This window comes from Coregonus lavaretus, assembly GCF_964263955.1.
Source record: "Coregonus lavaretus genome assembly, chromosome: 14".
NCBI lineage: Eukaryota > Metazoa > Chordata > Actinopteri > Salmoniformes > Salmonidae > Coregonus > Coregonus lavaretus.
In genome coordinates, this window is record NC_140001.1 from 16055343 (window position 1) to 16069355 (window position 14013).

General features: G+C 46.0%; 1 protein-coding gene across 1 annotated transcript; it reads right to left on the reverse strand.

Annotated features, from left to right (window-relative positions):
* Window positions 1–1202: 1202 nt before the first annotated feature.
* Window positions 1203–9290, reverse strand: cyp1d1 (cytochrome P450, family 1, subfamily D, polypeptide 1; the record flags this gene model as incomplete). Its single annotated transcript, XM_084176829.1, has 6 exons — window positions 8445–9290; window positions 3927–4050; window positions 3539–3628; window positions 2560–2683; window positions 2326–2412; window positions 1203–1485 (listed from the first exon to the last, which is right to left on the reverse strand). Exons 1-6 carry the CDS (start codon window positions 9261–9263, stop codon window positions 1203–1205), a joined length of 1527 nt encoding a protein of 508 aa, XP_084032955.1. The 5' UTR covers window positions 9264–9290.
* Between the last annotated feature and the right edge of the window lie 4723 nt (window positions 9291–14013).

Genomic DNA, 14013 nt, shown 5'->3' on the forward strand with positions numbered 1-14013 from the left:
TCAGTCGCACATTTCAGATGCTAAATTAAAGACAGTTAAGTTTACAGACAAAAAGGACTAACAAATGAAAAAATGTCATTTTCACAAGACACCTGATTTCAAATTGGGGTATACTGTCGTCTGAATAAGGGCATGTCTCTCAAATGGCTTCACTGCTGTGACATCTGTGGAATTCTTCTTGGAACATATACTGGCAATCAAGTTTAGATAATGTAAGAAACGTATCTTATTCAAACACTTATTATCATGTATTTTCAGTACTAGTTTTATCTCATAAAAGAGAACATCACAGCATCAAAATTGCCCTCTTAACCTCTGGAAGACGTCTGGTGGAATCCAAAGACTGTGTCTAATCTAGTCTGTTGGAAAGAGGGGAGAGCATATGAAAAAAAAAGGTGATTCTCCTCAATCTCAGAGTAGCTCTTGCAACTACTTAGAAAGGGGGAAGGAGATCTTCTCTTTAAACCTCGGAGTTACAGATGAAGAGGAGGGGGTGGAAGAGTGAGTTGAGTAGTAATGAACCCTGAGTGAACGCTGCATGGTGCCCAAGGCTCTGATCAGTTATCTAAAACAACACTTCCTCTCTCCCTCCCTAAGCGTTTAGTTGAATTAATAACTACAGATAAGGATTTTAATAAAAGGCATTTCTAATTATGTTCCACTTGATGAAGGTGGAAGGACCAATCACCATCCCTAATAGTTAAAATAATACTGGGGCTGGCCCTGTACCAATACCGTTTTCCAATATGCATAGATATTCTAACATTAAATGTATATTGAGATATCATAAAAATGCTAAAGTTACATATAGAATAGGTCTATCTTAAATATCTACAATAGGATATAACATACTTCAACTAAAATCTTAACATCTTCTAGGTAAATATCAATCCATTTGATGACCAATGAGGAAATGGCTCTGAATAAATCCTTGGTTATGGCTGCTTAATACTATTGCACACTTTGTATCGGCTTAACTCTGTCTTGACTCTTGACAGCTAGCAACTGTGTTTGTGTTTACAGTGGTAATGACGCCACTGCCAGGTAAAGATGTTGTGTTCAGTCTGTATAGTAAATATGTTTTGGTGTCTGAGTAGCCATGGTTTCTGTGCGTTATGATTATGTGGGCGAGGTGTTGCCCAGTCAAGCCAGTTGTGGCCTTATTGTAGTTGGTGCTGTATGGCTTAATGGACAGGACGGATCTAGAGGCGTGACGAGACACTGATCCTGTAGGGGCGGGGCTTCATGGTGAGCCCAAAGTCGGAACTGAGATCCAGCTCCTGTCCCAGAACGTTCTCGATACGCAGCCGGTGGAGCAGTGTGGTCAGGAAAACAAACATCTCCAACCGGGCGAACCCATCACCCAGACAACGCCTTTTCCCCATCCCGAAGATCATGACCTTCTCTGTCAGGTCTTTGTTGAGCAGTCCCTCTTTACCCAGGAAGCGCTCGGGGCGGAACACGTCTGGGTCATCCCACAGATCTCTACAAATGAGGAAAATGACAGCTAACCATTGACGACCACAACAGGGTTGTGTTCATTAGAGCACACAAAGGAAAACATTTCGTAACTTGGAAACGAAAATGAGCAGAGTCCAGATGGTCAGTCCCTCACTTCTGGTTGGTGCCTAGTGAACATGACCAAGACTCAAACACATTCAAACAGATTGGGAGAGAGCTGACATGTCCAAATGGTCATGTCACCTCCTCAGTGTTGGGGAGTAGGGAACTACGTGTAGTTCAACTAGTAATTAAACTACATTTTGCAGTAGCTTGGTGGTAGTTGAACTAAATTCTAATCTTGGTAGTGTTTTCAGCAGTTAATAACTTGTTTGCCATGTAGCAGTGTAGCTAACTACTAGAACTACACACTACTTATTTTGTAAACAGAAAGGAAAATATGGGTGAAGTAGGCAATAATTTCCTTTCTTTTTCAGCATCAGACCTGTCAAATTCTCACTTGAAATATTGTTTTTGTGTTTAGTAGGCTAAATTATACATTCTGTTAACATCTCAAATCAAATCAAATCTGACTCCAGAGTGATTTGTTCTAGCAATTTGTATTCTATGACATTTCAGATTTAGATATGATAATCTTTCACTAAGTAGTTTGAATGTAGTGAACTACTTTTTTAAAGTAACTTTAGTTAAGTAAACTATATATTTCTTAGCGGTAGCTTTAGTTTAGCTTAACTTCTTCCATTGTGAAGTAATTGGTAACTTGGCCAGCTATATTTTCAGAGTAACTTCCCCAACACTGCACCTCCTCAAAGGACTAACATAAATTAAGATGTGTGCTTTAAAACACATCCAGATAACACTCACATGTCATGATTAACCTGATACTGATTGATGAAGACACAGGTGTCCTTTGGAATGAAGTATCCATTAAGTGTGATGTTTTGTGTGGTGCTTAAGGGAAGAAAAGCATGGAAAAAAGAGACTATGTAAATATCAACATTCCCAGAGATAACGCTTTGACCTGAACATACTAGCAGACAGGCACCATGCAGAAATAAACATTACAAATTGTTACTGTGACTGTTATCAGAGCCTCACCAGTGTGGTATGGTGAAGGGGACATAGGATGCGTGACGAAACACCTCGTATAAGAAGGCCTCAGTAAAACGCATTTTGGGCTTGTCCTCAAACCGAGGTAGTCTGGCTGGGCCAATGTGGTCGTCTGAACCAGACAAAGGCAAAAACATACAGTCACATACAAAATACCTCGGGTGAAGACAGTGACAACTAAATAATGTACCTAAAAGTGAAAATACAGAGAAAAGGAGCAGAGACATTACAGAGGCAATCAGAAAAAGTAAGACCAAAGAAGAAAGAAAGACGGTTGGCTTATTGCCATCTATTCTTAAATTTCCATTCTCAAATAAGGGGATGATTTGTGTGGCGTGATTCTCATACGGTGCAATACCCCTGCGTGTGATCCCCTTTGTTCCTGTCAGAGTAGACTGTCCAAGTATCCAAAATCTCTCTCTCTCTCTTCTCTCGCTCTCTCTGTGAATGAATTGTGCCTACTGAACAGACTGCACCAGTTTTTTCAGCCCACTTCAAAAATAGCTCAGGCGTTGGCGAATTAGTGACCTTTTGCGTGTTACCATGGCGAGCAATGGTCTCTAGCCATTGAGGATGGGTACGGGGACGGGGACGGGGGAGGGGGGTGACGACAACGACCCGTCTCTCAAAGATTAGATCATTGTGTGAAACTACACAGACGGCCCATCAAACTGTCAAACTGGCTGGTACTGTAGGAGACTGCTCATTAGGATGTGCTGTTTGACAACACAGGAAATACTTTCATTCATAAAACAGCTGAACTCCCACATATTTTTATAAAACAAAGTGATTATTCTTAGCAGGTAAAGCAGAAACACAAGCAGGCGTACAACGAGACGAGGTATAAGGAGACAAGAAGTCCATTTAGTGCTATAAGGGCATACTGTACAGTATTACAGTTTTCTATAGGAAAAGTACTGTTCAGTCATACAGGAGGAATAATTCATATACAGAGGATGTACAGTACCAATCTCCTGGTGTATTTTGACCTGGCTGTCAGGAAACTTGATGAGGTATAAGAGGCTCCACTGTAAACCAGCTATGATGGTATCGAATCCTGTAATGTAAAATAAATAAATATGTAACGTCAGTTACAATCGTCGTTGCTCTAGAGTTGGTCTGTTCAAACGTGTTGTTCAACCCATCATTGCTGGGAATGGTGATCCTCCAGAAGGAAATCTAGTCTCAGCAAACATACTACAGCCACAGCCCTGAAATCGCCATAGCACCAAGGTCTGTTTATAAACTTCTTGTAAATAATTAACGTACTGTGTAATAGCCTAGTGTTTATATGCTATTTATAAGCAGAGCTTCAAATCAGGTATTGCCTAACTTCTCTGTTCCATCTCTCTCACCTGCTCCAAAGATGTCGATGACAGTGTGTATGATCTGGGAGTTGGACAGCACTGCCGTGTCGTCATCCTCCTGCCGCTCCTCACAGAGCGCAATCAGAGCATCTGTGATGTCACGTATACAGTCCTGGAAACATACACATCATCACAGCTTTACTTAACACTTTACTTTACACTCTACTTAATACCGGCAGCTGTATTTGTATTTGTATTTATTAGGGATCCACATTAGCTGCTGCCAACAGACAGCTCGGTGCATTCAGCTTGTCAACACTTCTTACAAAAACAAGTAGTGATGAAGTCAATCTCTCCTCCACTTTGAGCCATGAGAGATTGACATGCAAATTTTTTGTCCATTAAAATAACATCAAATTGGTCAGAAATACAGTGTAGACATTGTTAATGTTGTAAATGGCTATTGTACCTGGAAACGGCTGATTTTTTATGGAATATCTACATAGGCGTGCAGAGGCCCATTATCAGCAACCATCAGTCCTGTGTTCCAATGGCACATTGTGTTTGCTAATCCAAGTTTATCATTTTAAAAGGCTAATTGATCATTAGAAAACCCTTTTGCAATTATGTTAGCACAGCATCAGCAATTGTGGGTTCGATTACAGGCTCAAAATGGCCAGAAACGAAGAATCTTCTTCTGAAACTGGTCAGTCTATTCTTGTTCTGAGAAATGAAGGCTATTCCACGCGTGAAATTGCCAAGAAACTGAAGATCTCGTACAATGCTGTGTACTACTCCCTTCACAGAACAGCGTAAACTGGCTCTAACCAGAATAGAAAGAGGAGTGGGAGGCCCTGGTGCACAACTGAGCAAGAGGACAAATACATTAGAGTGTCTAGTTTGAGAAACAGACGCCTCACAGGTCCTCAACTGGCAGCTTCATTAAATAGTACCCGCAAAACACCAGTCTCAACATCAACAGTGAAGAGGCGACTACGGGATGCTGACCAGACTGGCCAATAAAAATAAAATATTAAGAAAGGCAGTCTGAGATATGGCTTTTTCTTTGCAACTCGACTGGAGAGTACTCCAGGTGCGACAAAACTAGGGCCTGTAGGACCTGCCTTGTTGATAGTGTTGTTAAGAAGGCAGAGCAGCGCTTTATTATGGACAGACTTCTCCCCATCTTAGCTACTGTTGCATTAATATGTTTTGACCATGACAGTTTAATGCTGTAATGCTTTATAATCAATCAATCAATCAATCAATTTTATTTTATATAGCCCTTCTTACATCAGCTAATATCTCGAAGTGCTGTACAGAAACCCAGCCTAAAACCCCAAACAGCTAGTAATGCAGGTGTAGAAGCACGGTGGCTAGGAAAAACTCCCTAGAAAGGCGAAAACCTAGGAAGAAACCTAGAGAGGAACCAGGCTATGAGGGGTGGCCAGTCCTCTTCTGGCTGTGCCGGGTGAAGATTATAACAGAACCATGCCAAGATGTTCAAAAATGTTCATAAGTGACAAGCATGGTCAAATAATAATCAGGAATAAATCTCAGTTGGCTTTTCATAGCCGATCATTAAGAGTTGAAAACAGCAGGTCTGGGACAGGTAGGGGTTCCATAACCGCAGGCAGAACAGTTGAAACTGGAATAGCAGCAAGGCCAGGCGGACTGGGGACAGCAAGGAGTCACCACGGCCGGTAGTCCCGACGTATGGTCCTAGGGCTCAGGTCTCTCAGTTGGCTTTTCATAGCCGATCATTAAGAGTTGAAAACAGCAGGTCTGGGACAGGTAGGGGTTTCGTAACCGCAGGCAGAACAGTTGAAACTGGAATAGCAGCAAGGCCAGGCGGACTGGGGACAGCAAGGTGTCATCATGCCCGGTAGTCCTGACGTATGGTCCTAGGGCTCAGGTTCTCAGAGAGAAAGAGAGAACGAGAGAATTAGAGAGAGCATACTTAAATTCACACAGGACACTGGATAAGACAGGAGAAGTACTCCAGGTATAACCAACTAACCCCAGCCCCCCGACACATAAACTACTGCAGCATAAATACTGGAGGCTGAGACAGGAGCGGTCCGGAGACACTGTGGCCCCATCCGAAGAAACCCCCGGACAGGGCCAAACAGGAAGGATATAACCCCACCCACTCTGCCAAAGCACAGCCCCCGCACCACTAGAGGGATATCCTCAACCACCAACTTACAATCCTGAGACAAGGCCGAGTATAGCCCACAGAGGTCTCCACCACAGCACAAACCAAGGGGGGGCACCAACCCAGACAGGAAGATCACGTCAGTAACTCAACCCACTCAAGTGACGCACCCCTCCCAGGGACGGCATGAAAGAGCACCAGCAAGCCAGTGACTCAGCCCCTGCAACAGGGTTAGAGGCAGAGAACCCCAGTGGAGAGGGGAACCGGCCTGGCAGAGACAGCAAGGGCTGTTCGTTGCTCCAGAGCCTTTCCGTTCACCTTCACACTCCTGGGCCAGACTACACTCAATCATATGACCTACTGAAGAGATAAGTCTTCAGTAAAGACTTAAAGGTTGAGACCGAGTCTGCGTCTCTCACATGGGTAGGCAGACTGTTCCATAAAAATTGAGATCTATAGGAGAAAGCCCTGCCTCCCGCTGTTTGCTTAGAAATTCTAGGGACAATTAGGAGGCCTGCGTCTTGTGACCGTAGCGTACGTATTGGTATGTACGGCAGGACCAACTCGGAAAGATAGGTAGGAGCAAGCCCATGTAACGCTTTATAGGTTAACAGTAAAACCTTGAAATCAGCCCTTGCCTTAACAGGAAGCCAGTGTAGGGAAGCTAGCACTGGAGTAATATGATCAAATTTCTTGGTTCTAGTCAGGATTCTAGCAGCCGTATTTAGCACTAACTGAAGTTTATTTAGTGCTTTATCCGGGTAGCCGGAAAATAGAGCATTGCAGTAGTCTAACCTAGAAGTAACAAATGCATGGATTAATTTTTCTGCATCATTTTTGGACAGAAAATTTCTGATTTTTGCAATGTTACGTAGATGGAAAAAAGCTGTCCTTGAAACAGTCTTGATATGTTCGTCAAAAGAGAGATCAGGGTCAAGAGTAACGCCGAGGTCCTTCACAGTTTTATTTGAGACGACTTTACAACCATCAAGATGAATTGTCAGATTTAACAGAAGATCTCTTTGTTTCTTGGGACCTAGAACAAGCATCTCTGTTTTGTCCGAGTTTAAAAGTAAAAAGTTTTCAGCCATCCACTTCCTTATGTCTGAAACACAGGCTTCTAGCAAGGGCAATTTTGGGGCTTCACCATGTTTCATTGAAATGTACAGCTGTGTGTCATCCGCATAGCAGTGAAAGTTAACATTATGTTTTCGAATAACATCCCCAAGAGGTAAAATATATAGTGAAAACAATATTTATAACTTATTATAAGGATGTATGAGCCTTTATAATGTCTAATAATAAGGCTTGTATGTTATGTCTCTCTAAGTAAGCCCATACATGTGCAGGGGGAGTCCTAACCTAGCCACTCCAGGTTATATCTGTGTCATATTCCATATACTGATTTCTAATTAAATGTAATCCTTTCAAATTCACAAAAACCTAATACACGACCCGCCAATCAAATGTACCATCAAATTGTGAGAGTGAGACTGACAGGAAATGGTAGCATCTTCTAGAAAACATGTGAGCACGTTTCTTCCACCAGATTGATAATTCCTCATTAAAGAGTGCGTGCGAGCGTTTTAGCCCCTGCGCAACAACAAAGGTTCACTTTAGCCTCACACGATATATATAAGCCTGGTCGGGCCTGTCCTCCTACCTAGAGTATAGGTCTCTTATATTGTAGCTCAACTATTTCAATATTTCCTGTTCAATGTATTCCCTACTGTCATATACAACCTGTCATATGCAACCTAAAATCACAAGCAAAAACATGCTTTCCAAAAAGGAACCTTCGTTTTTACCCAATCTACCTCTGCTCACACTATCTCTCCCTCCCTCTATCCTATCTCATCCTTTCTTTTTCCCCTGCGTTATTCCTTCTCATTCTATCTGTCTATCCCTCCAGCACTGAAACAAATCCCTCTATGGCTGGATGGTTTTCTTTGCCTCTGAACCAGAATCTGATTGCACAGATCATATCTAATCTAACAGTTTGCTTATCTACCATATTCAGCCTAAATGTCACATGAAAGTAGAGGTTTCTCTCCAAGTTGATGTCTGCAAAAACTATTACCGTCAACTTTCTGTTTCAGTGTATACACAGTATAGATTATACGCCTCTAGGCCATAGTTTTAATAGCACATCTATCAACATATCCTACCCCTGCATCAAGCTGTAACAGTAGAACAGTTGAATATCCGTTGGATATCTTAACAAACATCAACATTGCAATATCATCATACTGTCTGCTTTCAGGGTCTGTTCATTAAGTACCAAACAGAAGAAAACCGACTGAAACAGCGAGGGACTAAATTGACAAATTTTTGTTTTCCATTGAAAAACGTTATAAAACTTTTTCTTTGGCATGCTCTAATTTGCATGACCCAGGTGTGGCTCAAACCTTGTCAAAGGTCTCCAGGTGCTCCTCGATGTTGTGTTCCATGAAGCTGTTCATTCTCCTGATGTGCTGGACCATCTTCTGCAGGGACGGGCTTGGCAGGTAGCGGAACACAGGGAAGAAGTCGGCCATGTTGCCTGCAGCGAAGATCCGCAACACCTCATTGTTGATGTGCACAATAGTGAGGAACTCCTTGTCATTGTAGTCATACCTCTTTCCGAAACACAGAGCACACACCACATTGGCCACCGACGAAACCAGCGGGACCACAGGGTCCAGACCTAGCCCCTCGCTCCCCTTTGAGCTCTCCCAAATGGCCTCCACCATCCCAGCTGCCTCGGTGCACACATGCTCCTCTAGCAGACAGGTGGTGTCGGAACCCCGCGGCTCTGCCTGCGAGAAGGAGCGCAGGGCTTTCTTGCACAGCTTCTTGTGGAGCACCCAGGCGGGGCCATACTTCTCACTGAAGGTCATGCTTGTGCCATTGGCCACGGCAGAGAAGGTGAAGAGGTCAGGGCGTCCGGCGAAAGCCTCGCCCTGCCGAACCAGCGCCTGCCTAATGGTGGCGTAGCCGCTCAGCACCACCACCACAAGGGATCCCATACGCATCTGGAAGACGTCTCCATACTGCAGCCGGAGACGCGTCAGTGACAGGTGGATCTGGTCGCCCATCTGGAACAGGTTACCCACCAGGGGCCAAGGGGTCGGCCCCGGGGGCAGGTTGCCTTTGTGGCGTCCCGTGCCCTCTCGCATGTGGCTCCTGAGAGCCACTAGGAGCAGGGTGAGGGTACAGAGTGCCACGGTGACTCCGGAGAGGGACATACAGAGGCCATCCTTGGGGAATATCCCAAATGTCATATTGCAGTCTGAGAGCTGGCCAGTCAGGACAGAAGCACTCAGACACAAACTAGAATCTGGAAGAGAGAGTGATTGGTAAACAAAGAGATACCATGAGCTGGTTCAAGTGTGAAATAGTGTAGAATAGCTCAAACGAATGAAAAACAAATACTTTCATAAACATGAAATAAAATAAAATAAAAAATAACAATTATAGATGACATTAATCATAATCTGTTCATAATAGTCCAATATGAGAAAACTGAACTGTTTAGGTTTTTCTTTCACAGAAGTAAGAATCTATGCTTTTATGGCAATAAGAAAATAATGTGGTATCTCCCAATGAACTACCAACATGTAGCCTACTTTTGTTTAACAAGCAGTCAATGTATACATTTGTTGAAAACGAAAAGACAAGGATATGTTACTCACCAGACGCCAGCAGTGAAAGTTATCTTAAATTGGAGACTCGTCTAATAAGTGCAGTTTGACCTACCACAAGGCAAATCACCGGGGGACGCAATGACTGGATACACTCTGCAAGAGGACTGGCGCTAGGCAGGGCCAAGTACCACGAGAGGCAGCGACAAGATCAGCCTATTTAAGCAGAGGCTGCAAACTGGTGGGCAGTCAATTGAACAGCTTCATAGAGCTTGATCTAGCATTCCAGGCCATTATCAGCTTGAAAATGTCATCCTGGCACGTTTTTTTTGCTAAAAGGTCAAATGTCACAGCAGCTGATGTTTTTCTCAATACAATGCAGTTAATGGGAAAAGTTGAGTGTCACAGGGTTGATGTTTTTCTCAATACATTGCAATGGGAAAAAATGTGTGTCACAGGGTTGTTTTTCTCAATACATTGCAGTCAATGGGAAAAGATGAGTGTCACAGGGTTGATGTTTTTCTCAGTACATTGCAGTCAATGGGAAAAGATGAGTGTCACAGGGTTGACGTTTTTAATACATTGCAGTCAATGGGAAAAGATGAGTGTCACAGGGTTTACATTTGTCTCAATACATTGCCTCTCTCTCTCTCCCTCCTCTCTCTCCCACCTTTGTCTGTCTATTGACTCTCTCTCTCTCCCTCCTCTCTCTCCCACCTTTGTCTGTCTATTGACTCTCTCTCCCTCCACCCTCCTCTCCCCCCTCCCTCTTTCTCCCCTCTCACGCTCCCCCTTCTCTCTCTCTCCTCCCACTCCATTTTCTCTCCCACCTTCTTTCCCTCCCTCCCTCCCCCTCCACTCATCTCTCTCTCTCTCTCGCTCCCATCCCTACTTCACCCTCTCCCTCTCTCTTCCCTACCCTCACTCTCCCCTTTTCACTCTCTTCCCCCCTTCATTCTCTCTCCCTCTTTCTTTCCCTGCCTCCCCCTCCTCTCATCTCTCCCTCTTCTCTTCCACAGACAAGCCGACAAACAGACAGACAGACAGACAGGCAGACACAGACAGGCAAACACAGACAGGCAGACACAGACACAGATAGACAGGCACAAACAGTTTCAAGTTTCAAGTTAATCTAAAAAAATCTGACCAATATCCACTTCAGAATTCATTCAATAATTCATAACAAGGATTATTTTCTTGAACTGCAAGACCATTATGTCAAATGGAGGTAAAAAACGATTTTGGGTCGATTTACTTTAAATTTCACATGTCGGGTCATGACGTCCCCGGTCACAAATATGTTACATTAGGGAAGATAAACCTTTTTAACCCTTCGAAACCTTTCACGAATTCCGCCGAGACTGCTCCTCCTCCTTGTTCGGGCAGGCTTCGGCGTTCGTCGTCCCCGGAGTACTAGCTGCTACCGCTTGATGTTCTCTATGTTTGTTTGGTTTTGTCTTGTTGGTGCACCTGTTTCGTATTATGTATTGATTATGTCACCTATAGGTTTCCTTTGGTTTTGTTTGCAGTTGTGTGTTGTTGTCCGCCTGTCCGCTGGTGTATGTTATTGTTTTCTAGTTGTTAGTGTTTTACGCACTGTCTGCGTAATCACTCGCCTCCTGTGTTTTGAGGCCTGTTATTTTGTATTTGTCTTTGTGACAATTAAAGTCGTTTTCGACTAAGCTTGTGTGTCCTGCGCCTGACTCCAACACCGCATCCACATCAGCTTCTGACAGAACAACACACCATACTATGGAGTAAGCAGGAGCAGCGGCGGCGACCGAGTCGCTGGAGGATTGGGTCAGCTGCCAGGACGCCAGGATCAAGCAACTCGGCTCCGCCATGCAGGAGGTGATGAACACCCTGCGCCGATGGGAAAGGGGAGGCGTGCCCACACCTCCTCCCACACCTCCTCCTACATTACCACCACCATCGGCCAGCCCCACCAGACCAGCTCCGGAATCCAGTGGAATTCGGCTCTCGCTCCCGAGGGCGTATGATGGCACCCCAGCCGGGTGTCAGGGGCTCCTCCTTCAGGTGGAACTCTACCTGGCCACCATACACCCAGCGCCTTCGGGATACGAGAGCGTTTCCGCCCTCATCTCCTGTCTCTCCGGCAAGGCGTTGGAGTGGCCAACGCCGAATGGAGGGGAATAGACGCCGCCACCATCAACTACGCGGAGTTCTCCCGCCGCTTCAGGGCTGTTTTCGATCACCCTCCTGAGGGTAAAGCGGCGGGGGAGCGTCTGTTCCACCTCCGACAGGGGAAGAGGAGAGCACAGGAGTTCGCCCTGGATTTCCGGACTCTAGCGGCGGATGCGGGGTGGAATGAGAGGGCCCTCATCGACCACTATCGGTGTAGCCTGCGTGAGGACGTTAGTCGAGAGCTGGCCTGCAGGGACACCAATCTGTCCTTCGACCAGCTAGTGGACATGTCCATCCGTCTGGATACCCTGCTTGCCACCCGCGGACGTCCCGAGTTGGGGCCATCCATTCCATCCCCCAGCACCTCCGAGCCGAGCCCTATGGAGCTCGGGGGTGCTGGCACTAGAGAGAGAAGGAGAGAGAACCCGAGGGGGGCCATCCCCTGCACCAGGTGTGGCCGTGGAGGACACACTGCGGCTAGGTGCTGGGAAGGGTCTCCAGGGAATCGGGGCAACAGGTCGCGCACTGGGGAGTCATTTCAGGTGAGTAGGCGCCCCACTCACCCAGAGCTCTCTGTTGTTCACTTGTGTATACCTGTGGTATTTCCTCAGGTTGCATCTCATTCCCAGCATAAGGCGCTAGTCGATTCAGGCGCAGCTGGGAATTTTATTGATCGGAAATTTTGTTCTAAGTTAGGGATTCCCCTCCTGCCCGTCGATACACCCTTTCCTGTCCATGCCCTAGATAGCCGCCCGTTGGGATCTGGGTTGATTAGGGAGGTCACAGCGCCACTAAAGATGAAGACGCAGGGGGGTCATGAGGAGATTATTCAGTTGTACCTAATTGACTCTCCTGCATATCCCGTGGTGCTGGGGCTTCCTTGGTTGATCACCCATGACCCCACCATTTCGTGGCAACAGAGGGCTCTCAAGGAATGGTCTGGCCAGTGTGTTGGGCGATGTTTAGGTGTTTCCGTTGGGGCGACCACGGTGGAGAGTCCGAACCAAGTGCCCGCAATGCACATTCCCCCTGAGTATGAGGATTTGGCACTTGTGTTCAGCAAGACGAGGGCGACGCGATTGCCACCTCATAGACAGGGAGATTGTGCGATAAACCTCCAGACAGGTGCGGCACTCCCGCGGAGCCATGTGTATCCTCTGTCTCAAGAGGAGACGGCGGCTATGGAAACATACATAGCTGAGTCCCTGAGACAAGGATACATACGGCCCTCCACTTCCCCTGCGTCCTCGAGTTTCTTTTTTGTGAAGAAGAAGGATGGAGGGTTGCGCCCGTGTATTGATTACCGTAGTCTCAATCAGATCACTGTGAAATACAGTTACCCTCTTCCTCTGATTGCGAGTATGACTGAATCATTACGCGGAGCGAGTTTCTTCACAAAACTGGATCTCAGGAGCGCTTATAACTTGGTGCGCATTAGGGAGGGAGATGAATGGAAGACGGCATTTAGTACCACCTCAGGTCATTATGAGTATCTTGTCATGCCATACGGGTTAATGAATGCTCCTTCAGTCTTCCAATCATTTGTGGACGAGATCTTCCGGGACCTGCATGGGCAGGGAGTGGTAGTGTACATTGACGACATCCTAGTGTACTCTGCTACACGAGCCGAGCATGTAGCCCTGGTGGCCCGAGTGTTGGGTAGGCTGTTGGAGCATGACTTGTATGTCAAGGCAGAGAAATGTCTGTTTTTCCAGGAGTCCATCTCCTTCTTGGGTCATCGGTTGTCCACGTCAGGGGTGAAGATGGAGATTGACCGTGTGTCAGCCGTGCGTAACTGGCAAACCCCAACCACTGTTAAAGAGGTGCAGCAGTTTTTGGGTTTTGCCAATTACTACCGGAGGTTTATCCGGGGTTTTGGACAGGTGGCAGCTCCCATTACTTCCCTGCTGAAGGGGGGCCCGGTGCGTTTGCAGTGGTCGGCTGAAGCGGACAGGGCGTTTTGTAAACTGAAGGACCTGTTCACTTCGGCTCCGGTGCTGGCGCACCCGGACCCCGCTTTAGCGTTCCAGGTAGAGGTGGACGCGTCAGAGGCCGGTATTGGGGCAGTACTGCCCGGCGGAACGTAATTATGACGTAGGGGACAGGGAGCTGTTAGCTGTGGTTCAAGCCCTAAAGGTGTGGAGGCATTGGCTTGAGGGGGCTCAACACCCTTTTCTCATTCTGACTGACCATCATAACCTGGAGTACA